We start from the raw sequence: 27,490 nt of genomic DNA, 5'->3' as shown, positions 1-27,490 counted from the left end.
TAATTATCTGGAAAAACACCTTGAAACTTGACTCGATGAGGCCACGTTGCAAATGGGCTCTAATGGCTTTTATTTCTCATTTCTGTCACTCGAGATCTAATCTGCCATCTTCTCATTTTTTATCCTCCCTGCTCCCCTCGAACATCACTGAGGAGTTCTTCCCTTGGTGCCAGGCAGGGGATGGGTGATGTGATGGGAGGTTCTGGACAAGGGAAGGTTGAGCTGAGCAGTGCTGGGAAGAAGTTTTGAGCACAGTCCATTTGACTGAAGGTAAAGCACAACTGCAGGGCTGCTCCTGTTCCTTCTCCAAACAAATGGAAGAACTCGAGAGGACCTTAAAATAGAATGGCCTGGGGTTGAAAAGGACCATAATGGCTGGATTTCAAAAGTTGTTCAGATGCTCTCAGGTTATTAATTGGGTACCAATGCATTTGCTGATGAGTTTGCCTATCAATGATCAGACCTCAGGTAGATGGGTGGGAAAATGGAGTGGCAGTTCCAGACTGGAGCTGTGAGGTGTGAGATCCTCAAGTAGAAGCCACATATTCTTTTCCTCCTCAGCCACATTGTCACCATGATCTGTTTTGGAGTTCCTTCTGCTTTATTCGGTTATGCAAACATTACTTTAAGGAATATTTCCCAATCCTCCTGTGGGAATCCAACCCAATTTCCAGAGACAATGTGTGTGCAAAAATGACTAACGCTGCTCTTTGAGGAGGGGAGGAGATTTAAGGCTTTTGACTTTTCCCTTCTTCTTTTTCATTTCCCTCCTTCTTCTAAGTATCTCTTTATTCATCACTTTAATTACCTAATCGTAAATTTCTTTAGGGGGTTACTTAGAAGGAAAATTAGCATCAAAGCTTGGCAGTAAATTCAGGGGCTTTTGGAGCAGGTCCAAGCTGTTTCACCTGTGATTAATTAGATGATTTTTTTCTTTAAGTGCCAGAGGGCTGTTGAGGTCTTTAAGCAGTTACATGACTGCTGGCAGCTCAGGAATTATGATTGATGCGTCAGTCTGGCATTCAGGACTTCTGCTTCTTTCTGGAGTTGCAGGGAGAAGTGAGAACAGAGGATGAACTGCACTGGTGGGGGCAAAATGCTCATCTCTGCCATGCATGGGCCCTCAGCACTCCTAAAAGAGCACCAGAATGGCTGGGACCACTTCTGCCATGCAGGAGAGCGCTCAGCAGAAGTGTTCAGCAGAGCAGAACAGCACTGAGAGAAATGGAGAGATGCCTGCTGCTCTGATTGATACCTTATAGAGGGATGAGACCAAGTCAGGGCTTGGTCTCCTGTCTCCTTTTAAGCTTCCTTTGAGAAGGTCTGGGCTTATTCTAGAAAGACAAGAGGAAAACTCAAATCTCAACTTTAGAAACATTCTGTAGAGAAAAAAATAATATTTATTTAGATAAAAGATGCCCTCTGTGTACCTGGATAGGAAAGCTTGGAAAAAGCACCTGAAAATGGACACAGACCAGCAGGCTGCTTCAGTGCTGCCATTGCTCCAGCCACGTGTTTCTTGGAAAATGAATAACTTCAGCCATTAATGCTTATTAGTTGGCACATGTGTACCACAGAAAAGTGTCAGAAGCATTAATGATGCACTTCCAGATTGCTTAATATGGTTAGCTCACCTAATTCACTCTGCACGGCCTCCTGCTGCATGTGCGGAAGCAATCAGCAGTTCAACTGCTGCAATCCCTGTAAGAGGCTGATGGGGAGATGGGGGATGAGACCACAGTTTTATGGTACTTTGGTGGCAGGTCAAGAGAGTAAGCTCATGGAGATGGATGGGAAAGCAGCACAGAGCCCTTCCTTTGGTGGGAGCAGCTGAAGAACCCACTGCCAATTACTGATTCAGAGTGACTGCCTTGTTTGGAGTTATTGCAGTAGAGTCAAATTGTATCTCAGATAAGATACCAGCTCATATGCTCTCAAAGCCGAGTTCCTGTTGTTGTGCCCTTCCTCCCAGGACATCTCCATGTCCCATTGTGGCAGCAGACAGAACATCACTCAGATGGGAAGCAGTTCATCTCCATGGGCAGTCCCCATCACTGCTTAGAGAGTAATGACACCCTCTGTCTGCAGCCACCTCTTGTTTTCATCAATGGCCACTCTGCCCTATCCCACATTTATAGACTCTGGATTCTCCTCAGAGCTCATTGACTTCATGTCAGTCATCACCTCTGCCCTGCAGAGCCCAACATGACCCTCACTGCTCACCATGCTGGATTGGAGCTGGCTGCAGGAAAGGACATTCATATTCATCTCCTTAAGGGCAAGTGCAAAGCTCTGAGTTTATGTATGCATGCCCTGACAATGAGGAGACCTGGGTTCTGTCTTTGTTTATGCCACAGATCTGCTGTATGTTTCTCAACTGCTTCCCTGGTAACTCTTTGTATGCATCACCTGAGCCCACGAGCTCAGGCACCACTTTTAATTGCTTCTAACCCCAGATTTTCAGAACTCAACTGGAAACTGTCAATATTGCTAAAAACCAAAACCTACGAATATCAATCCCTATGCACAGGGAGGTTTTCCTGCTCAGGAAGGGTGCAGATGAGCAAACATTGGTGCAGAGATCCTGCAGCAGCTTTGTGTATGACGCCGTGGTTTTCACTGCAGGAGCTGAACTTCTCTCTACTACAGCTATATAAATGTATGACCCAACAAATATGCAAGATCCTGCTGCTGAAGAATCAAAGGTGGCACCTTCAGAAAGCGTGTTTGCATGCACCCCGACACACATTCTCTCCTACACCTTTGCTTTTCACAGTTTGTGACAACAGAGATTATTCCTTGCTGGAAGAATGTGGCATTGTTGACATTAAAAAAAGAAAGCAGCAGGAGCAGAAAACAGGCCTTTGCTTTGCTTGAACAGCACAGGCTTTCTTGATCAGCTGTCTGAGGTGCCTCATCTGTACAAAGCACTTAAACCTGTCTAACATCAAAAAGGTAAGACGAGTCACTTTGATGCTCCAGAGCACATGCCTAACATGATTAGTGCAGAATCTCCTGGTGATAATAGAATTATGCAAAAGAGGCCTTGACCCATTAATGCTTTTACCTTCCTTAGGATTTCTCTCCCCTTTCTTCTATGAGAAGCAGAACTGCTTGCTCAGAGGTAGCAACTAAACAAAACGGTGGGATAAGCAAAGTGAAAGAGGTCCCTCCATCACCTTGTCATCTCCCCCTGCTCCATCTTAGCCTGGCACGACACGCTCCAGCAGTCGTGGGTTAAACCACCAGAAATCTGATGTACAGGAAAAGCTCTGCAACTGCATATAGGCACATTCCCCCTGCTCTGACAGCTTTACACCACCCATAGCTCTGTGTAACACAGCAGCATTACCAACGTTTGGTGCCCTAAAGTTGGACCCAGCAGGTCCTGAATTCCTGTTGCAACATTTGCATATGATTTCTAGGGAAAGCACATGAATTCAGATAGAAGAGTTTGCTGGCTACAAAGTTGAGTTTCTCACCCATTTGGGAAAGTTCTGGGTAAACCAATTCTTTTGTTTTTTTCCTTCTTCTGGTAGTTTTCTTAGTAAAAATGCATTAACATTACACAAGAGCTGCTTAAAACCAGTACAGAGGCCCAGGCATGCATGTGTAGACATTTAAAGACAACAGAGCAATAAGAAAAGGTGTTACCTCTGTGCTCAGTCTGAATTACAGCTGCAAATAAAGAAGGGTTCAGGTGATGACAACACAGAAAGCTTGCAGTGTCAGTATAAGATTTCCTCTGTAGTCAGATCTCAGCTCTTCCTGAAGCTTACAACAGCACCAATGGCTGTAAAGCCTCCCCAGGCTCTTCTTTTCACCTTTTAAAAGTCTCTGTCTCTTAAAATATTGCATGAGAGGGAATGGATCGAAGATGCTGTTATCAAAACCTTGATCTGCCAGAGGGTGAGCAGATCCCAGTGCACAAAATCTTATCTGTTTGTATGTACAGCGGGCGACTTTAGGCCAAAAAAACCTCCTACCAAGAAATCAGCTGTCCTGGCTCAGTCTCAGGGCTGCACAGGGCTGGCAATGGGAAAGCATTTCCATGGTATTTTGTTTGCTCTAAGCGTGGTTCACTGATTCCTACTTACAGTTCAAGATAGATTGCATGATTACTTTCTTCCAGGAAAGATGAGTCCAACACATTAAGTCTCAGACTGAATCCAAACCCCAGACTTCCCCAGGATTTATTTCCATCTGGAGCTTTGGTCCAAGCTCTTTTCCTTGTTTGTTACTCACACTGTTTGTGTGGAGTTCCTAAATGTCCTGTCCTAAATCAGCACCCGTTTACGCTCGGCTAAACAAATCACAAGAGGCAGCCCCTCCCTTGAAGCTCTTAATTACCTAAATTAACAAGTATGTCATTATTTTCCCTGCGTTCAGTGGGCAGCAATAGGATACGGGGAGTTGAATAACTCACCCAGGGTCATACAGCCCATTTGCAGATTGGTGTTTAACACTTAACTGCAGAGCTTTATTTTATTCCTCAAGGGGAAAAGCCCAAATCCAGACCCAACCATTCCCACGGGTGGGAAAACTTCTGAAGTATTTATTTGCAACAAAGGCTTATTTTCTCCTTTTTCCTGTTTAAAACAGAAAAACAAAAAAAAAAAAGACCAAGACCATACTCTTGAGCTTCAGGGATCTGTTAATTGGCTCCCTAGTAAAATTACAGAGACTCAGCTGCCTGATAATGATTGTAAATGACAGAGACTATCAGGTTTACCTTGTGATGTCCCTGGGGAGCTTGCAGTTAGTTTAGTCTGAACTCTGCATCAGCTGTTTGGGTTCCTTTCTTCTCAGCATGTGGTATCTGGACTCAAGCTGCAGTCTTTCAAACCTAATTAGTGTTAGGGGAAAGAGAGAGTGGAAAAGAGAAAAAAAACCACCACCATTCTCCTGCTTCCCTCCACTGAATATAACACAAGGGCAGGATCTGATTTATGGCATAAGTAAATGGGGGATTATTTGGGGTTGTTTGTTTTGTTTTTAAATGCCCATCAATCCAACATCTTCAGTTCTGTGTGCAAGAAAAGTGCACTTCAGAGTGCTGGAGTCTTTGAACTGAGCTGTTCAGCAGAGTCTCTGAACTTGGTGGAGTATCGCGTTCGAATACAGATGGATCTGTTCTACTCCCAGCAGAAACTCAACTTTTTGCCCTTTGCAGATGCTTTACTTTCTAATAGGCACTGCTGAAGAGCTTCACGGCACTGTTTTCAATGCTAATCTTATGTGATTGGCCAAATCTCAACTACCTGCTGCCCACTAAGAAGTAAGAGCACTGACAATTGACTGTGGGATCTCAATTGCTTCTACAGCTCTTTATTTGAAGGGCATTTTGCAGTCTGTCAATGCTGGCATGGAGGGGTCTGTGGTGTCTCTTTTCTTGCTTTGTAACCAACTCTCCAATTCTTACAGGTCTTCAGTTGCAATGTTGAATGGAACGATGGAGAAAAGCAGATCTGTGGGTAACATCTTCAAATCACTGGCAGGCCGAGCAATCACAAACCTGGGAAAGCATTGGTATGTGAGATTCAGACTGCGTGGTGAAGCCTTTGCAGTGAGTCTGGGACAGGAAGAATGCTGCAGGGCTCTTTGTATGGATAATGAGTGCATGTGCAGAGTTCTTTGGAACGCTGAGACAACACACAGAGTTTTATTGCACCTCCCTTTGCACCTAGGAGTGGCCAACTTATTAAGAACAAAACTCGTGAGTCTCTGAAACAGCTGGCAAAATGTGTGATAGATTTTTTGGTTGCTCAAAATCTCTAAATCAAAACAGAGTGTCTGTCTGAGATCTGGAGATCAAGCAATCATGGGAACCTTGAAATGGAAAGATTTGGAGCAGATGGGCTCAGATGAGGCAGTTCTCTCTGCCCTCAGTAGTGTTATAACTTCATGCTCCAGCAGCTCTCTAATGAAGAAAAGATAAATCACACTTCAAATGAACTTCAGAGAACCTCATGAAAGCACCAATAAGCACTGGATCTCCAGAAATAACTGGAGAACCGTGTTCAGATTACTCACCAGTTTGCCCCAGATGGCCTTAGTTGCCTTCAAGGATGTCTGAACTCAAGACATAAATAAGGAATTCGGATTGCCTTCCACAGATGCCAAACTTCAAAGTCCGGACTGGCATCCTTTGACTTATAGTACAACTTAAAATGAAGTGTACTTGCCTGTTCTTGTATGGATTGGGCTCCTCCATCAGCCGGTAGAGGCCAAAGCAGAGTATTCCAAATGTGTCTAAAGCTTTGCAGTAGATGTCTCCAAAGGAATCCTCCTGCAATGAAAGAAGCAAAACCACTCTTGCCTCAAAGGGACCAAACTGGACAACTCAGCCCAGCGCTGACACTGAGCCAACTGCCCTCCCTGTTCTCTACTTTAGTCTCATTGTGTTTGGTAAAAAAGACAGAAAACAAAATGATTGATCCCCCCCCAAAATGTTAGAATCTAATATAAAGCCATCTGATGTCTTCAGTCTCCTTAAAATATGGCTTGAGCTACACAACGATCTTCAGCTGTATGAAACAAAGCTTCAGGTAATGACAACCAGCCTTTCTGCTCTGGAAGCAGTGGGGATGAAAGCTTGATCCCTGCAGCCCAAATCCATGCCATGACTCACCAGGATCCCTGACAACCACCTCTCAGACAGTGGCAGGAGTGCCAGCTTGCACCTGACTTGGTAGGGATTTTGGACCACGTTGCCCAGACTTCTGCTCAGTCTGCTGTCCTCTTCTCCCAGCTGCTCCAATGCTGGGCTCGTCCTGCTTGTCACCAAAGCCTGCAGCAAAGCCAGGATGTGATGGTTGTAGTAGGTCTGCAGAGGAAGAAACAAGGAAAATGTAAAGACTAAAGGGTATGCCTTGACTGCTCAAAGGCAAACAGATTTTACCACCGAGAACGTGATCAGACACTTCAGAGAGTTTTTTTTGTACACTTGGCTTCGTCCTTAATTATGTTTAAAGTTTTCTGATGCAAAGATTTGAAGACAAAAACACGAACCAGCATCTTTTTTTTTTTTAATTATTTGATCTATACGTGTTCCCTCTGCCTGCAGTGCATCAAATAACCCATTTCCCACCCTTTCTCCAACAAAAATCTCATTTCCTATGTAGAGCCACTTTGTGGAACCTGTCACCTGTGCTCACCTGAGCAAAGAAACTAAACAAGGTGCAGAGAAGGAACGCTGCTATTAAATCCAAGCTCAGCTCAAATCCTCTTAAGAACTTCTGACCATATTGTCGGGCAAAAAGGTATAATGCTGTTAGAGTAATTCCCAGCCTTTTAAAGTAAGGAGCTATAGTCCAGGGTTATCCAGGAGTGATACAGCTTCAGGGGAATCTGCACTTTACATATTTAACAGAAGCGTGCTGAGCTCTTTAACATATCATTGCTGTACTTTTTGACATCAAAAGGATTGCATTTCCATACGTGGATGAATTAATAGGATTTGCATGTCACCCTCATTCTGTACTTTCTTGGCTGAGTTACATGGCAGGGGTTTGAAAGGCAGGGAACGACAGAGGTGTGTGTACACACTGGGATGCAGCACACTGTGTTCACAATGGCTTTGGCTTTAAAGCAGCAGCATTTCCATGGCATGCCCATGAGGAGTTCTTTCCCAGCTGTTGTCTGGGTACAACACAAGATAAGGACACTTCCTAGGGATGGACCTGCACACAAAGGCTGTGCCAGAATCCATCTCCCACCGCCAAGCAGCTGTGTAATCCCACTCACTTTGTGTTGCCACCAAGCTTTTAGAACCAGTCCTGTACAGCTCAGGAACCCACAGCAACTGCTCAACAGCAGCGTATTTCTCTTCTTCTTCCCTGGATTATTTCTCCTATGAGGAAAGGCTGAGGGAACTGGGCTTGTTTAGCTTGGAGAAGAGAAGGCTCCACGAGACCTCATAGCCTTCCAATACTTGAAGGGAGAGTATAGACAGGAGGGGGAATGGCTGTTTACAAGGGTAGATAGTGATAGGACAAGGGGGAATGGTTTCAAACTGAGACAGGGGAGGTTTAGGTTAGATATCAGGAGGATGTTTTTCACACAGAGGTTGGTGAGGCACTGGAACAGGTTGCCTAAGGAGGCTGTAGATGCCCCATCCCTGCAGGCATTCAAGGCCAGGCTGGATGTGGCTCTGGGCAGCCTGGTCTGCTGGTTGGCAGCCCTGCCCATGGTAGAGGGGTTGAAACTAAATGATCATTGTGGTCCTTTCCAACCCAGGCCATTCTATGACGATTCTATGGATTTACAGACTGACTGAATCTAACATAAGGTGCTCCAGTGCTCTAAAGCAGAGCCAAGTGCTGATCGTTCTTGGACAGACTTGGAATCTATGCTGGAGTGAAATTTTATCCTTTAAGACAGGTCATGCTAAGTCTCCAGTTACTTTTTCACTTGACACAAGCAGCCATTAATTACTATCTGGATGACTGACATATCAGGGAGTAGCAGCAATATAATACTTTCCCTAACACCTTCTGAGAAAACCATAACTGGACTTGACATGCTTATTTTGGACTGCTTATCCCTTTGATAGCTTTGTTTTGTATTTATTCAATTTCTGCAAAACTGCCACCCAAGCACTATCCCCTTGGACAAGAACTGAGAGCGATGCACGTGGAACTCAACTCCAGCATGGGGAAGAGAAAGAAAGGGGCTTTGGGGAAAAAAAGAGATGGCAGTTTAGAAACACCAGCTTGTGAGCTGAACCTCAGTTTTGCTGCCAAAATCTTGGCTTAACTACACCTAAGTGTCACCACAAACTATAGCACTCAGCTTTGACAGCAATTTATAGTGATCACACCATCAGGATGGAATCACTGCAGTCCTCCTGGTCTGTTTTGCTTTTTTTTTTTGGTTTTTTTTTTGTGAGATGTACCCGATTCTCTTAATGCAAATGCCTCTAAAAGGACATTACCAGGTATTTAAGGAGAATCAACATGAATGCTTCCTTTAAAACCTGGTCTTGTGAGTCAGCAATGGTTCAAATAGGTGGAATCAGAAAAGAGCCACTGGGTTAAAAAGTCCCAAGTAAAAAGTTCAGTTGAGTTGGAAAAGATTTTTCCATCCAAAATTAGAGTGAATTTCTGCCTGGGTGACAGTCAGACAGATGAGAAGAACTGCATTTTCTGTTCGTGCCCATGGTGCTGTGATAAAGTGGTGGTAGTGAAAGCTGCCTGTTCCCTAGTTCACCCATGTGCCAGACCTGTAGGACTCCACTCTGTGTGTCCCAGGTATTCAGAATTCCCATAATCTTCTCAGCAATGAGCATCACTGCCGGAGCCTCCACCACAAGGCCAGCTGGTGCTGAATGCAATTCCAGCATCAGTGGCTGCACTTCCCTTTGGGGGACTGTTAGTAAGTTCATGTTATCAATCAAAATGTAAATAAATCAGGCAAGAGGAGAGAGAAGGTTATGAAAAGCTATTAAAGCACTCTGAAAGTTCCTTCAAATACTAGCATGAGTGTATGAAAATCAGGGACAGCAGCTGCTGCTCACAGCATCACTCAGGTGTGTCTCCTGGAGCCCAAAGTTGCCTTTCATTCTATGGGACTTGCTACCCCAGGAAACCAGAGGCCCACAGAGCAGTCTGTTGGCAGGAGATTGGGGCTGGCTGGTCTGTAAATGTCCCTCCCAACTCAAACCATTCCAGGATTCCATGATTAGCAAACTGCTTAAACAGGAATAGACGTGTTTAATTCTGAGGGCACTGAGTCTCGTGCCTTTCTGACACGTGTGGCCTTGACCATTGTTAAGGGTAGATTAAGTGGGTTTACCCTGGCTGATAATCACTTTGTTAACACTCCAATGCCACTAAACGTGACAGGAGGAGATACATCTACTTACCATAGACAAAAGAGAATTCAAGAAGCTATCAGAGAAAATAGCTCCTGCAGGGGCAGCGGTGGGGGAAAGCAGATCTTCCTCTGGGATGTCAGAACTGCTGCTGGGAGACTGATTAATGAAGTGGGCATTTGGTGAAAACTCTGTTGGATAAGCAAAGAAGAAACAGGAGACATCTCAGCAACGGAAAGAAGCCATCTAGGATCAGAAAAGAAAGCTAATATATGGAGCTTGCCATTCTGAGGCCAGCACTAGGAACAGTGTGCTGCATTAGGAAGGAGGAACAAAATAGTGCTGCTGACTGATGGTGCAATGGGACACAAAAGACACAGAAGCCTCAAACTGATCTCCCAAGCAAGTGCTTAAAGATAGGAGGCCAAAATTAATTTTTTGAAAAAAAATAAAGGAATAATCTGATTTCTTCCACTCGTTTTCCTGACCTAACAGGAATGAAATGACTTTATTGGCTTAAACTGGGGTTAGAGTTCCTTACACGGCTGTCCTTCTATTACAAGGCTGACAAAGTGAGGATCCCTATTCTTGCTGCCTGAGGTAGTCCTGCAGAATTCCCCCCCAATCAGAAAGTGATTCCTTTTCAGCTCGCCTTCTGTTCTCAGGGAACTGTTAAAGATTGCCCTGGCAAAAGTGCTCCTGGACGTGCTGGGTTTGTCCTGGCACTCCAGCACAGCCATTGAGCTCTGATGAATGACAGCAGCACAGTTAGAGAGAGACAGGAGGGCTGAAAAGAATTGAGATCAAGAACCCATGTCTTCCCATTAAAAAGAGAGAGCAAGGAACTCCATGCAAGTAATGATTGATTTCTATGATGTCCCCTTGGGCCGGAATGCATTTGAGTGTATCATTTTTAAAGATGACTAAAGCTAGCCAGAATCACCACGCTATTAATGCCTCCTGTTGTCTTGCAGTGTCGGTGCCATCCTTCAGCCATGTGCTCTCAATACAGATATTTCACCCACCCTGGCTTTTAGGAGCTGGCACTGCTCTGGAATTAATCAGTGTGGCTCCCCAAGCCAGCCTGCAGCACCAGTCCTGCAATAGGGGTCCAGCTCTATTTTCCACACTGTCCCTTCTCCTTCACACACTCATAGGATCCCTGTTTGCTTGCAGATGGCTGCTGTTTATCCTGTGTATCTCCAGCCCTTTATGGTGTGGGTTTTTAGGATGTGCTGCTCAGGTAAGTGCCTGCTTACAGTAGCCCTGGGAGTCCAGGGATTCACTCCAGTTCAGAAGATGACCAACATGTTGAAATGTGCTCAATGTGAGGGATCTGGACCAGCAGGCACCTCCACGTGCAGCTGCCATTTAACTGGCCTTGCTTTTGTGCTGCCAGGTTTTAAATTGGAGCATCACAGAACTGGAAGGGACAGGAAGGGACCTCTGCAGGTACCACAGTTCAACCCCACTAAAGTGAATTCCTCACAGCAGGTTGCAGACGAAAGCATCCAGGTGGGTTTGAGCATCTCCAGAGAAGGAGACTCCAGCACCAATCTGGGCAGCCTATTCCAGGGCTGTGTCACCTGGATGGTAAAGAATCTGGGGGTTATTTTCCTTCTTAGCCCATCCTTGTAACTCTGAACGTGTTGCCATGCTGTTGAAGACCACAAGTGGGGCAGCCCTCCATGTGCTGAGGGACCAGGCTCGACTCATAATTGTGTCAAATTGCTGACATGACTAAAATCCAAGTTATGTCAACACATCACAGATGTTTTCCCCTCCATGACACACCACATCCTGGAGGGAAATCACATTGGAGCGATGGCTGTCTGCAGACATTAGTGTGACTGCACAATACTTTCTCCCTGGGCCTCAGGAGCCAGCTCAAAACATTTCTGAGGCTTTTGGACACAACGGAAATAAAAGCTGAAACCGCAGCACTAGAGAGCATCCAAATATCACTCCGGGGAATCCAACAGTTCTGAAAGACTCTGAAGAAAGCTTTATCTTATTGGTTTCTGCTGGAGAGTTTCAGTTTAAGGGCTGAGCAGCCCGCTGCAGTTGTTTGCTGCTTTGTGGTGGCAGCAGTGCATTGGTCCCATCCCCACCCTGCAGACCTGTATTGCCCACATACAAGCATTGCTCCAAAGAAGGAAGAAAGAGAAGCCAAACCTGAGTGCAATGCTGAGAATCCAGCTATGACACCCAGCAGCATGCTGTGCTAATGTGATGTTCTTGTGTCAGCATTCTGAATGGAGCAAAACATCCACGTCATTGGGGAGCACCAGCCCAGCATCACCACTCTGGTGTGACACTGACTACTGCATTACTAATCAATTAATTAGTGCTCGTGTTCCTAATTAACGAATCTAGTTTGTAACCATCAGGAGACAAAAGCAAAGATAAAAAACCAGCCAAGAGCAGCGATGGAAGAGCTCCATGGCTGCTCCAGTTATAAACACAGGTTAGAGAGGCCAATGGAGGAAAGCCTGCAACAGCCACCACTAGAATCCAGAGAAGAGGAGAAAACCACTGCAGTGTTTCAGAAAGGGGAGGGTTGAAATGTAGAGAATCAGGCCTTGGTTTGCCTCATTTTGTTGGGAGATGAAAACTGGACATGAGATCTTTCTTTAAATCTCCGCAGAGAGGGAAGCATGGCCAAAGGACAAGTCTCTGAGCACAGCTGCTTTTGGTGGTGTCTCTTTCTTTGCTGAAAATAAAGGGAAAGCAGGAAAGCACGCTTCTGATTGATTTATCATAGTGAAGTCTGTACCCAAAGGTGGGATGAATGTGGGCCACGTGACGAGAACACAGATCTCCTGAGATCCAGTCTAGCAGAACAGAACAAGGACATTATCTTCATCCTAAATGGATGCTTCGGTGTTTTGCTTCACACTGAGACCTTTGTAACACTTTGTTTTATTTATTCTCCCGATAAACCATCCTGACTCCTTCAAAGGCAGTGAATTAACATCTAAGTCAAACCTTTTAATGTTCCTTGGACATGTAGTGCGTGTCGCTTTCTGCCTCTGAATTCTAAAAAGGCCTGGGCTAAATAAATAATGCAGCACGCATATTGCTGCTGTGAAATTCTTTCCTAAAGAATAACTTACTCAGCTCTGTAGTGATGGGGATCCTTTTATAACGTGGCTCTGATTGATTCCCCAATGCTCTTGCTCTGAAAACAGCATCTGTAGAAACAGTCAATAACAACATGAGGAGAGAGGGAAGTCAGTGCAAGCAGAAAGGGGGAGGGGATAAAAATGAAACCAAGACACAATAGTTCAGACTGACAAATGTAGGAAATCTTTTGCCTGTGCCTAAAAATAATGTCATTGTCATGCAAAAAACCCAAAGCATTTCCTATATTTAGAAAGTTTCTTGGCTTGGCTTGCTTTTCCAAGGCTTACTTTATTCATTCAAGGCTTCAAAGGACGAGAAAAATAAAAGCTCTCCTGGGAGCTGCTTATTGACATCGTTACTGGAATATAATTACCCTCTGTGGTGCAGCAGTGATGGGTTCCAGTGCTGTTTGCCCCCAAGTACCCAATAAGTTACGCATAGAGGGAGGGGGTTTTGTTTTATCCTTCCCCTTCAAGGATGCTGTGTGTAACTGGATGAGACAGATGAAGGCCAAAGGCATAGGCCATGAGTTTTGAAGACCTGACAGTCAAGAAAAAGAGAAATCCAGAAGTTCCTATAAGCATATGTCCTTATTGCTCCCAAGTCTTCTGGACAACTGACTTGTAGAAGCAACCCCAACCCAAAATCTTCTCTTTTTTTTTGATTGTGTACCATCTTGTTTCCCTTTCTGTTATACCTGAGCTTTTCCTTTGCTGCCCAGCACAGCACTGGGGTAACTGAGGGTCAGGAACGCCACATGCAGCACATGTGGTTTTATCACAGCCAAAAGGATGAAATCTGAACTCCATTTTGCAAGAGATGAACCTCGTTGAGATTCAGGCAGTTTGTAATGACTCCTTATCCCCTCCGAGGAGCAAGTGAATATTGGAGATCAACCGTTGTTCCAATCATCCATCCCTGAGGTCAGGAGATGGACCCACAAACACCTTGCAAGAGATGGCAGGAGTCACCACACCTCGAAGCAGCAAAACAAGCCCTCCCCAAGCCCAACAAGGCATCTCTGAATACACACAACTGAATGCCTGAAGTGAATCATTGCCTGCACTGCACCTCTCCATGCACTGCACCGGTTGATTTGAGTACGTCTGATCACTGCCTGGATACCTTTTCCTTATGTCAATATTTTTCCTATGGAACAGTACACAGCGCTCCACCTGAAATCCTACAGACTGGCAGGGTGCTATTACAAAAGATTACTTAATTGCAGATTACTTCTGTACGTTTGAATTTCAGTAGCTTATTAAGTTGTCAGATTTAATTACCATTACATGTTTAGATTATGCCACAGATTATTTAGTTCGGTACCTAGGTTTGCCAACCTGTTTGCGTGGTGACATGACAGGGTGATAATTACAGCATTACTGGAAAACCTAAAATTTTCCATGGGAAAGACTAGAAGTCCTTGGCATCAGCACGACCTCAGTGAACGCTCGTTCTTGTGAGTGTAAGTAATGTTTACCACAGCGTGGGTCTGGTTCCCTAAGAGCTGCCTAATTCTCCACCCCATGGGACAAGTAATGCACAGAACGGGCCTGGGTTGGTTGCTCACCCTGAAATCTAAAACCACAGGAAATGCAATTGATTTGTGTTTTGTTACAGCGTCCAAAGTGAGACTATGTTGGCTGCGACGTTTACCAAAGCACCTGAGCTCTGAAATGCAGATTTCACTGCTACAGGTTGCTGCCTTTAACTGCTGCAGGAGGTGAACTGACACCAAGTTCAGATCAGCACAGGCACTGCCTGGCTCTGTTACTGCTACTTGCTGTTCTCACTGTTTCCAAGCTAACTTGACAGTTACCCAGCCTGGCAAATTTCCTTGCTGTTCTCTATCTGTCGGCTCTTTCCTATCTGCAGTTGTCTTCTGTGCTCTTTGCACAAAATAGGAACTCTGCAAGGCAGCTTGGGAAGGCTTTGATGAACAGATGCTCACATCTCTATTTTCCATGTACGCATTGTAGTTCAGAGCTCTGCACACAATGTACTGTGATTTTGAATCATTAGGCAAAAAAATAAAGATAAAAATGCTGGAGGGTGGTAGAACTGTGGCTGATAGGATGAAGGGCCCTTTCTGCTTCGAGTCTCCCTCTTTTCCATATATACGTATAAAGATGCAGTAGGTACAGTATTTATCTGCCATTACAGAGATATATAAATTATATATTTAAGAACATATTATTTACTTCCTCTCTGTACACAATCAATAATGAGTTCCATATATCTTTATATACGTGTAGCAATAAATACATTAGTTAAAAGTAATTAACAATTACCCCTTACTCAAATATCTCTTCTAAATCATTATTCTCCTGTTCTGACAGTACGTGCTGTATGTTGATGTTATTTTGCCTAGTTATTATTAAAACACCCTGTCTCTGCCTCACTGTAATATTTTCTTTGGCACAGCCATTGCTTTAAAAGCCTAGAAAGATAATAAAGTATATGGGAAACACTTAAGAGAGCCATCCATTTCTCAGCCCGTCTTCAGTTAATTAATACTTCCATGTTCTCGGGAGGAGGACAAATCTTAGCTCTTTTGCCAAATTAAGGAAGGAAGAGACACAATAAATATTCTGCTGAGCTGAGGCTGTTTTTGCTTCCATCGCAGTTTCGTGCTGAGAACAGAGCCCACCTTCTTAAGCCCCCAGGGAAAGGTGTTGTTTTTCTCCTTTGGAAGGATGGATTGGGACTCCACTCACAACTGCTTTTCCAAGTAATACAGCAGTTACCAGCTCTCGTTGCCATTTAGCCTCCCACAATCGTCTCTTCACTGGAAACCTTGAAGTTTCACTCAGAGCTTTTGGGAGGAACTGGCCTATTTCCAGGAGCAGTGCTGCTGTACCTCTCCTTTGCGAATCTGTAGCTGCAGAAATTGGACTAGGCTGTCCAGCCAGCCAAGCTGAAATGGATTTCTGGCCGTATTCACTGACATTAGTCAGGATAGATGGGCTGTGGCTCAGAGTAGTGACAAGTGATGCTTTCACCCCTCCCTCCTTTCCCCTCATCAGCTCACAGGCCAAGGGAAGCACGCTTACCCACTGAGGATGAACTGAGCTTAACCTCCATGGATCGGACGTTGAGAGTGGCTAGGATGCTTTCCGTGTCAACCAGGGAAGGATTGTTTGAGATAGGAGTGCTTGAAGACAGAATGACACAAGCAGCGCAGTCCTGGACATTCACTGCCTTCAGATCCGCACAGGAGAGAGCACTACCCTGATCAAACCAAATAGGGATAAGGAGAAATCTGAGAAAGCTGAACATTAAGGACCATTGAAAGTGAAAGGTGAACAAATGTATTTATTTCAAACCCAGCTAGCACAATGGCATTTTGGAAGCATCTTCAAATACAAGCAGCTTTGGTCAGAGAAGAAAATTCATGGTTCTAAATTTGCAATTCATCGGACAATTAATTCCCCATTTCCAATCACAATTATCTTCTCAGGGGTAACCACAGAGTGAAACCACCACCATCTGCCTCTGGCATCATGGACAAGCGTGATAAAATAGGAGGCATTACTTTTGGATCAGCCCTCCTGTTGACAAACGCTTTTAAAACACCTCCAGAAGTGCACTGGAGAGCTACAGAAAAGGGAGGGGGAGGGAGAAACAAAAAAATTCTCACCGAGAATAACCACAGCTTTGGGAAATTCTGAATAAATTTCCATTCTCTTTGCAGGTACTCCAGTGGCCCAAGGAGAATAATGTCTTTCAGCTCATGGTAAAGGAAATTTGTCGCTCGTAAGGGCATCACAAAGTCCTGCAGCCCAATCAGTGGTGAGTTTGCATCACCAAAGACGCAGACCAAGATGTGATCCTGCAGGTACAGCACTGCTTGGTTCTTGCAGCTCTGAATCGGAAACAGAATTCAGATAGAGCAGCTGAGAGGATCATCAGATTTAAAATACCTCTTTGCCTTGTAACATCTACAAGTAGAATGAGAATCATAGAATCATAGAATCATAGAATCACCAAGGTTGGAAAAGACCTCAAAGATCATCCAGTCCAACCGTTCACCTATTCCCAATAGCTCCCACTAAACCATGTCCCTCAACACAACATCCAGCATATTTACCAAAGTGTTTGTCCTTAAGTATTTGGATTCCAAAGGTATCCTACAAAAAACTGGTTGATATAAAGCATCAAAATCACATAACACAGCAACAACAGTGGATATCAATTCCAGGTGCTTACTGACTGCTTTGTCCTGGCGTTTTTTCCCTGCCTATCTGTTTACATTTCTCAAATTAACTAATTAGTGCTGTAATGGGGAGGAAGTATTGCTTGGTATGTATGGCTGCTGTCTCGTGGTTGGTAGGTGGGATGGATCCCCAAAGCCAGGTCTGTCACAGGCACAGCACTGACAGCCACATCCACCAACCAGGAGCTGCAGGATCCATTCCCACAACGTTCATTCCTATGGCAGTTTTATTCCAAAGACAAACAAGGGTTTGTTTTTTTTTTTTTGTCAGGGAGAAGTTTCCTGATGAGAGATTAGAATCATAACCAAATTAAATGATTGTCTCTAACTAATTAGATTAGTTTAAATTGAATAATGAAACCTTTAGCTGTATTTAATGTAACATGCCTGAAGACCAACGATTAGTCTACTGAATGAAGCTGAACAATTAAAAACACAATCTATTTTATGGCTTATTTTATAGGAACAATTGGAAAAACTATTACTGCTGAACTCTGCAGAGGAAATACACAATTGCAAGATCAACAGGAGCAGTCAGATTAGTGAATGAGCAGCAGGGTGAGGTGAGGCATTCTGAAGACACTATGGGAGGATGTAGGCCTTCCTACCAAGCTGGGGTCAGGAAAATGACCGTAAAATTCCATCAGTTCTTAAGCATCTGTGCAGAAGAAGTGAAGATGCAAATTCACTAAAAACATTGAAGTGATTTAAGAACTCATACTTTAGGTAAAAGTCAAAGAAAATTGTATTTTTATGTGTTTAGATGCCCTGTGTTCTGCATGGATGTTCTGTAGGAACTTCTGTAAGGTATATGATCTAATTTTCCATTACTGCATGAAGTGCAAGAGCTATTACACACTTATTTTCTTTGTGGACATTCTTAAACCTCATAAAGAGCCTTTTGCACAGCCTAGCATAGCTACACAGAACCGGTACAATACCAAAGTGGCACATGGCAGTTGTAAGCCTTTTCCTCGTGTAAGCCTGCCTGTAAGATCTTTTCAAAACATTACCCTTCAATTCTCAGAGCTGAGCTCCCAGTCCTATTGGGATATTTGCCCATTTGTAATGACTAATCCTATTTTGGTGGTTGCTGGGCAATAGGGTCCTTTTATTTGCTTGGAAGGAAGCTGCAGCATTTCAAGCAGCATGAATTCCAGCCTGCTACAAGTCTCCCAGCTGGCAGAACAGCTTGAACATTCTGTATTTTTGATGAAATCTTTGATCACCTCATTGCAAGATTTGGTTGCCTACTCTCAGCTCTCTGGCAGCTCTGAGCACAACCTGCCATTTCTAGATAGGATTTGTTCTTTTACGGATTAGGCACATGAAATAAATAAGCCAAACAATATTAAAGGTACCCAGATCAATAGGGCAAGGGACACAAACGTGCAGTGTTTCAAACGTTTTGTTAAAATACAAAACAGGTATCAATGGGACCTTCCTTTGCACATCTGCTGAAACACCCTTCAGAGATTGGATGCCTACCCAGCTTTAGATGAACACAGGAGGCATTACCGATCCCTTGTTACCTTGGAGATCCTTCTCTGTTCCCAGGTTACCACTTAAATTAAAGCAAATATGTCCATGGAATGAGATTCAGCTCCCATCAGTCTCTGGTCAAGAACTGCAACAGGGGTTTGTGGTCTCAGCGTCTCTCCTTCAGAGCAGGGTCAGCTCAAGGAATGCATTTAAACAACAGTAAACCAGAAAGTGCTGTGCTCTCTGCTCAGATGAGCACTTTGGAGCCTAAGTTTATTCCTTGGAGGATAAGCAGGAATGTGTGAACTACTAAAGGCCACCACTGGACACCTACCAGAAGAGCTTCGTGCAGAGGAACAGCATCACACTGGTGGAATCTTCCTGTTAGATACAAGGAAACTCTGTGGCTCTCCTCCTCCTCCTGAGCATGCAGGGCTCTGAAACAGAGAAAGCAGCTTCTGAGCTACAGAACAACCTCCAAGCTGAGATCACATCTCCAGCTGCTGCTGAGATGCCCTCCTCATTGATACTGCAGTGTTTAGGTCCCTTAAATGGCAAGGAAAAGTGAGGATGTGTGATTCACAGGGGCTACGTGGTGGAGGAATTCCTATATCAGTTCAGTGGGTCAAACAAGGTGAAAAATATATTGTAACAAGTTTTTAGTACAATCATTGAAATAGTCGTGATGTTTATGGCTGTTTGAGCTTGGTTCCTAAAAATATTTTAAATAATGAGTTCTTCAGTGGGGACATTCATTGAAACATAAACGTGGTCTCAGGAGCAAGAAGTTAGCAGGAATTCTTCCCTCATCTTCAGCAACTTTAAATAAGGCCCATATTGCAGAATCTTCTTCTGCTGATGGAAAAGACCTGTTTGCTCAGCACTCTCTCTCCACCTTCACTGTAGGTAGAGGAGCCCTGAGCAGTTGTCTTAGGAACAAAGCTTATTTAATCACTCTGGAACTGAAATAGCAACAATAAAAGAAACTTGCCATCTAGGATTACAACATACACCGAACACAACAGCCTTAGTGGAGCTGTATGACCAGGCAAGTGTTTGGTCCTGACATTGTTTTTCTTGTCCAATTCATCCTTATCTTGTCAATGCAGTATTGAGATTAACAGAGAGGAGGGGGGCTTTGCTAGAGGAAGGTGCCATTCACTGCAAGGCTTGCAAGGCAGATCGAGCTGTGCTCTGAACCAACTGCTTTACACTCAAGAACTCAGCTTAAAACTTCCTAGTAAAGCAGCAGGAACCTGAGTTTTTACCCATTTTTGCACATGGCATTGTGGAGTTTGCAGGCTGTACCATGATGCCACGGCTGCACAATTAACCAATGCTCAGGATAAGCAGTTCAAGTCAGTTATTTCAGCACAGCCATTGACTTTTCTATTCCACATCAGACTCTGAAAGATCAGGCTGGAGCTTCCTGGTGGTTTCTGCCTATTGAACTAAGGGACATCCATTCACCACACGTCTCCTCCTCAGATAATTCATCTTTAGGCCACTGATTAAATGGCATTTTGGCAAGCTGGAGACTCTTCTCACAAGCTCTCTTTACTTGATTCACGTTCACCAATCAATCAGTGTATATATCTCTATCATAATAAAGACATCATCTATACACACAACTTGTCAGAAATGACAACTTCTCCTTTTAATATTATAGGAAATATATACGCCCGGGAAGAAACACCTCGTGGATCCACAAGGCAGGGGAAAGAGGAGAAGATAGCAGCAGACCTGCTTTATCATAGCAGCACCCCCCTTGGCAAGGCCAAGCACACTCTCATTTAACAAACCATTCTTTAGTTTGGGGTTTTTCCTGTCACAAACTCCACAGATTACATGATCCTTCCAGAAATCTGATTTTTCTGAGACACTCATAAGTCATTCTGCATTGGACTCCAAGGAGCTTGAGGATGGGGGCACAAGAACTGATATGGTGTGGTACTCTACAGAGACAGAAATAGTCTCTGGCTGAGCTGCATGAGTTTCTTACTGCAGCTATTAGGTTATCTGGGTCACAAATTGAGTGTGTTGAGTGCACAGCTATCCATGCTTGCTCTCCTTGAGTCTAGAAAGCAAAGAGTGCCATTCAGAGGATGCTGTGCCTTGCCATGTCAGTGCTATTGCTCCCAGATCTGCACGTATCTTAGCCTCCTTTAGGGAGGAGCAGAGTTTCACACACATGCAATGGAAATTGCCATTGCCTGTGGGGCTGCTGCAAAGCCCCTTTCTCACTCCCAGGCCTGCACTATGAGAATACAGTGCTTATCTGGGCTCAGCTTATTCATCACCATGGATTATATCACTCAGATCGCAACGCATCAAAGTGTTCTCCCTACCTCACAAGGAACTGTGAGGCTTAATTAATTAATAACGCAGAGGTATTATGTGTCACTGCAAAGTGTTGTAATTTAGAGCATTCCATCCAATAATTAAAAAATATCAGGCAACAAGTAAAACCGATCTTAAAAATGAGTAGTTAATTTTTTTTAATTACATCCACTGAACCAAATCCGCCCCTAAGCAGTGCACATGTAATCCCAGTGAAGTCAGCATGGTTGTACAGAACTCACTGCAGTACAATAGGCAGTAGTTATCATTTATACCATAGCAGCTCTTAGAGGTTCCCCCCTTAGGTTTAGGGCTGTAGGCACAAATGACAAAGGCAAACTAAGCTGAGCTGAGAAAACAGCTTAGAGCAACACTGGCAATTATAACACACAGGGAAAGGCTGAGTCCCAATCAGGCGCTGCCCTACACTGCATTCTCACATGCAGCCAGGATCCTCAGACAGCTCTGAGGGATGGAGCCTCAAAAAGAAACGAGGAGCTGGCAGTGCAAGAGGAACTCAGAATGCCTTGAATGGCTACACAGACAGACCAGTGGGGCTGCTTCACTCCAGAAGATGCCTTCTGCTTTTGGTGTCCAGCCTCCTCTTCCATACCCAACTTCCACCCCACCTACCCCCTGGCCAACACTCCACTGTTAAAGGATCCATTGTTCAGCCATCGATGTAAGCCAGGTGTCATAACTCCAGCTCTTTTTTAATATAGCACAGTTATTGTAGGAGAGCTGGTTACAGCTTCTGCAAGCAGACCTCACATGTCAGAGCTCTGAGCCATCATTTCTGACAGAAAACAACAGCCCATTATTCATAGCATCCCTGATGAAATCTTTACTGAGGTTCCCCCTGAGGTTGCACAGCCTCTCATCAGCTCCAGCACATGCATGTGTTGTTCCTTCACTGCTCCTCAGGCTGGGCACGAGCTGGGTTTTAAAACCGAAGCCTGATTCTGCTACCCACACACAGAACAGCAGCTTACTTCGATTCCAGAAAGGCTGAGCAGAGAGTAGGACAGCAGGCAGCTCGAGGAAGGCAGGCAAAATTCAGCTCCTAATTATCAGATTAAAGCCTTAAAGCAGTTGTCACATATGAAGGGACAAAGTGGAATTTGGCAAACGGGAAGGGAAAAAAAATCTATATCTTCTCCTAATGATAACTAATCTCTGAAGACAACCTTGTCATTTTTTGAGAGCATCTCAACAGTTCCCTCTTTTTATTTCTATTTTTTTTTTTTTTTTTTGGTCACCGCTTATCAAAATTTGCATGGCTAGTTAGTGGGTTAATTTAATTACGAGCAGCGTTTATGAACAGCCTGATGGGGGATCTGCAGAGGGCAATAGAATCTGTTCTTGAATTATGAAATTGCACACACTACACATCTGGAAGCCGTCATGGGACAGATCGCTGCCTTGTAAATGCGTGTTGAGTGTTACAATATTTTACTAAGCACTCCCAATCTGTCAAGGTTTACAGGAGAGTGGAGACTGAGAACATTTGGGATCATTTGTGGCTTAGAGCCATTAGCTACTTCCACCCACTTATTGTGACATTATTAAGAGCAAAATAATCTCAAGAGCAGAAGTTGGCGTGGTTGAGATCTTAGATAATAGGAGTGATATTCACTAAGGGTCACAAGCAGAGAGCCAGGACCTATTGGAACACAGGGCCATGCAGGACAGCACGCCAGGGCTGAGCTGGGAAATGTGTGCTGCTCCTCAGAGGGCCGACCCAGAGCTGTCAGCATTGGCACTGCAGGTCTGTGTAAGAGGGACTGCTCAGGAAATAACAAAGGAGAAATGCTACCACAGCAACGTGATGCTGACCATTGCTTACAGTTGCCTTCCTCAGTGCTAAGAAGGGTGCAGTGCATCACACGTGACATAGAAGAGCTTGCACCTCAGATAGCCATGGACATGCTAGCAAATCTATCCATCAGAACAGAAAACGTGAGCTGTACTGTGTGTTATCCCTTCCAAAACTCAAGCTCCCTGATTAAAAAACAATACCATCACTGCTGCATGACGTCTGGCTTACAATTACTGCCAAGGACAAGCAACCCCTGTTGAGCAGAAGGGCCGGTTAGCAACCACAGCCATATCACATAGAAGTCCATTTCTGGTTAGGCACACAAGGATGGATTTAATCCCATGAAATGCAATCCTCTGCTGAGAAAATCAGGACTTGGCCTGCGAAAGAAACTTTGCACCAAGTTTCCTCACCTGCTGGAGCCACAGCTCAACAAGATTTGGAAGACTTTACCTCCAAGGAGCTTTTGGCTCCTTATTAAGCTATTGCATACCTGCTTAATTCAAATCCCCATCCAATCATTAAATATGGCTTTTTTTTTTTTTTCTTATGGGTCATTATGACGTGATTTATGGCATCAGCGTAATTGTCAGAATTACTGTGGGTAATTAAAATACAAAACGCATGCTGCCAGAGGCTTCAGTCACTCTCAGCACCTCATTAAAAATCAGGAGCTGACCAAATTATAAATAGACTGGTCTGCACAAGTTCACAGGGAAAGCTAATTATGAAACTTCTCCTTATGCACTCAGAGCGCAGGCTATCAGTCATGCAAATTCTTTAAGTGATTATGCTATTGTATAACGTGGAATCAGATCAGTGCATACAGGTGGGTGCAACTCCAGTTACCATGGGCAGCACAACTGTACTCTGCATGGTGAATGTGAGCCCCTAAAATTCTTGTGTAAGCCCGATGATAGATGTGGGATAAGAGCCTGGGGAAGAGAGAAAAGATGTGATTTCATGTGAAATACGGAAGAAACTGAGGAATGCATGGAGAAGTAGAAGTTGCAAAGATTAAGGTCTGTAATGGTAAGGCTGAGAGAAACAATAAAGAATGTGAACAGAGGGGAAGAGAGCTTCTGTCTGCACAAAGCAAGTCTGGGCACATGCTGCACACCGCAGAGGTAGCTTTGCTCCATCAGACCTCTGCTAAAATATCTGATCCATCACGCTGATCCTTGAGCTGTGAGTTTCACCAAAAGGAGAAAGATGTTATTGTTCCACGAGCAAGATGCAGCCAGGCTGCACCGCCAGAGCCATCTCCATTTATTTGGGTGTCTAAAGATTCACACAGACCGAAAAGAGTCGCGTTCCAAAAATAATGCTGATTTACATTGTGTACCTGTGTGAGATTTGAGGGTTGGGGATTTAAAAACAGAAAGCTTGGGGGAAGGCATGCATGGACGATGTCCCTACCTGAATTTCCTAATCCAGAGACACCTCATTCACTGCAGGTGCATTTATCAGTTCATCACATCTATCACTTCATCCAATCTGGCCTCCTGACTCCAACAGGGACTCCCCAAAAACGCGCAGCAAACACACGAGCCTTGCACAACAGAAAGCAGAATACAGAATCTCCTCCTCTCCCACTTTGACCTTCCAGAGCCCAAAGGATCATTCCCTATTCATCCCAAACTGCAGAAACGCCACCGGCACCATTCAGGAGGGATTCTTTATAACATTCCACCCCTGAAGCCTTTGAGATGCATCCACATCTCTCCACATTCCTATGAACCCTCTGAGATTTGGCCATCACCAAAACACCCCCTCCACGTCTTTCCCCATCCTAGCAATAGAAGTCAATCCAAAAGAACGTGAAACCTCATCTAACGTGAGGTTTCTCTGCTATCCCAACTGACTGCTACATTTTCCACGAGCCCCCACCCCGCTGTGTAAATACCAGGTAGTGAGCAAAAGCACAATGTGCCTGCTGACAAAGGGATCTCGCTCACTGTAACAACACTTCCTCCACCTCTATCGAGCTCCTTTTTCTTGAGAACACAGTTTTACACTTGTCCTTCATACAAATAACCCGAGGGTGGGAATTATTCAGAAGGCTCGTGTTTGACACCCCATCTGTTCATTTCTGACAGCGATATATAATGTAAGGCTATAAAAACTTGAAAAATAATGCAACATAAAAAGGGATTGACTCGGCTCCAAGAGGCCATAAACGGTAACAAATACCATTGTATGATTTATTTCATGCTGTAATCTTTACAGTAAGTCATCTTTCAGACATTTCCTTGTGACAGGTTTTAATAATATTAATGCCCAGAGCAATCCAAATCATCGCCAATAGACATATTTATCAAGCTGCCAATCCAAGTAAATGAAATTCTATAAGCAATAATGTAACATGTTTAAAGGAAGCTAATAAAACAAGTCAGGAGAGAAATATTACTGTAAAGTATTCTCTCTCTAATCCGGCCCTGGATTTTATACAGCCGTAATGCAAATCTTTCCCTCCGTGATTTATCGCTCCAAAAATACCAATGACCTTTTTGGGAGCTCCTGCACAGCCCTTCTCACACATTTATAAAGGCTGTGATGCATTCTGCCAGATTAGCTGAGCTGGAGCACTCAGCATTACTGCTTTGTTTTGAGCTGCCTTTGGTTTGGGGAGTGATGGGCAGCGTCAGAGTGGGATCTTAAGTCTTAAAGATTTATTTGGCACTGACAAGCCCTAACATAGGCTTGGCAACTCAGCAGGTATTTATTAGCAATTATCCTGGCAGTAGATAAATTACAATTAAGACAGAGCTAAAACTTGTTTCTTTAGCCTGGGCTCCCCTTTAATCTAATTCAGTTTTTATTAATCCTTCTCCTGGCTGAAGCGCTTTTACACTGAGACAAAAGGGAAGGAGATGCTGCAGAGTTGCACACGCGGAGCCCTTGCTCACAAACACCCTTTTATGCCTCACCAGAAACTGAACAGGAATCAAAAACGAGAGTCAACAATTCAGCAGAACACACACCATTCAACTTGCCATGCCTTAGGCAAGGCTGCAGAGAAGCCACGAGTAGTAAAGCAAAGTGCATCGATGCCCCATAAGCATGGAAGGAGCCTGGGGAGGTCTTCATGTATTCCTTCTGGATGAACTTTGTAGCTCATCCAGTCCTAATCCTCTTGTTTTGTGGGTTTTTGTTTGTTTTTCTTGGTTATTGTTGCCACTGTGTTCAGTATTGGTTTATGACTTAATATTTTCTTAATGACATTCTTTCCCCAATCTGATGATTTCCAATGAGAAAGAAAAAGAAGAGTGTATGGACATGGGGTGCACAGGGCTGAGGGAGATATCTGTCATTATAACAGCCTACAACACCAGAAATATCACCGAGACACTGATGAAATGAGCTTTGAGTCTGATAACAGGCCAGGTCCAATTCTTTCTCACTGCGCTTCACCGCATTTCCCTGAATTATGGTTTGATTAAACTTTTCATTGATCAGCTCATACACAAACCCTGCTCGACCTCAGATGCAACATTCCAATTTTTTGAACAGAAATCAAGTATTTAGCAGGCTAAATATCCCAACAAAAAAGTATTTTCAAGTGGGCCCACGAAGGGATGTCCAAAGTCCTTCTGATAGCACTGCCTGCTGCACACAGCAATCCCCTGGCTGCACCCTGACGTCTCAGGGACTTGTGTTCAAGCCCCCCATCCTCTCTGCATCACGCTGTGGTTTGCCATCCTAAATCAAACAGAGCAGAGATTTGAACTTGGAGCTCCCCTTGGCCGCTGTCCCAGCCATCCTAATTTGGATAAGGAAGGTCAGTGTTAGCTTTTCTATTAGCAGAACAGCCCGGGTGGAAAAGCTCGGCTTAATCTGAAAATGGGCAACTGCATCCGATTCTAGATCAGGTTTTAATAATAATAATAATAAATGACTTGAGATAGATTTGAGAGCTGTAATGTTATGAAGGGTCGGCTCCCAGCAGCTGTATTTTGCACTGAGTTTTCCTCTCTGACTTTTGAGACCTCACTTCACCCTTCCCTCCTTCCCTTCACCACTGTTTAAGGCTGAAATCCTTTTAATGGTGTACGCATCCAACATCCAGCCCAACAGGGCTCCAGTGGAAGCCTCAAGGCACTGCTGTAATACAAATAATAAATACTGCAACTAATAACAGTATGGTAAAATCCCCTCCCCAGGGAAGTGCTGGAAGACCATTCCCTGGCGTCACTTAAAACTAAACAGCAGAAAACATCCCAGCCCTGACTGGGGAGGACGTGGCGTCGTTTTGATACGGTGATGAGGGAGAATATCTTGATGGGGATGGGAACAATTATTTATCTGCACATTTGGCCATTTCTTTAGGGGATTTCAGGATATCTCTTAGTAACAATTCTGTTCCTCACTGCTAAGCAGCCGCAGCAGCAATCTCTGAGAAAATAAATAAATAAGAGCTGCATAATCCCCAAGGTGTAATCCCAGAGTACGGAAACTCACTTCACTTAAATACCTCCCTCTGGCATAATTGACTTTTCATGCGCATGTTAATAATGGCATTTCAGCAGGTTGTGAGGATTTGTTCTTCTCTCTCCCTTTGGTAAATTATGTTATTGGGCATGAGGAGGGGGAGGGCCATGTTATAAATCTAATTATGCTTCCGTTTATATTTAACAAGTCAGCACAATCTGCTAGTATGTGTGTATGTATTTACCATGCAGTCCCAATATTT

General features: G+C 44.1%; 1 protein-coding gene across 1 annotated transcript in view; it reads right to left on the bottom strand.

The window, feature by feature from the left end:
- Positions 1-5,282: 5,282 nt before the first annotated feature.
- The window catches only part of KCNU1 (potassium calcium-activated channel subfamily U member 1), a 41,274-nt gene continuing 19,066 nt past the window's right edge, over positions 5,283-27,490 (bottom strand). The window contains exons 20-27 of the mRNA XM_048928079.1: positions 18,973-19,075; positions 16,581-16,805; positions 15,994-16,171; positions 12,931-13,008; positions 9,866-10,005; positions 6,632-6,826; positions 6,186-6,289; positions 5,283-5,515 (exon numbers count right to left, since the gene is read on the bottom strand). Of these exons, the coding sequence (XP_048784036.1) occupies positions 5,419-5,515; positions 6,186-6,289; positions 6,632-6,826; positions 9,866-10,005; positions 12,931-13,008; positions 15,994-16,171; positions 16,581-16,805; positions 18,973-19,075 (1,120 nt within the window). The 3' untranslated portion in view covers positions 5,283-5,418. The remainder of the gene's footprint in view (positions 5,516-6,185; positions 6,290-6,631; positions 6,827-9,865; positions 10,006-12,930; positions 13,009-15,993; positions 16,172-16,580; positions 16,806-18,972; positions 19,076-27,490) is intronic.

Source organism: Lagopus muta, chromosome 27, assembly GCF_023343835.1.
Source record: "Lagopus muta isolate bLagMut1 chromosome 27, bLagMut1 primary, whole genome shotgun sequence".
NCBI lineage: Eukaryota > Metazoa > Chordata > Aves > Galliformes > Phasianidae > Lagopus > Lagopus muta.
Note: the sequence above shows the minus strand (reverse complement) of the source record. Positions and strands in the feature narration are given on the sequence as shown.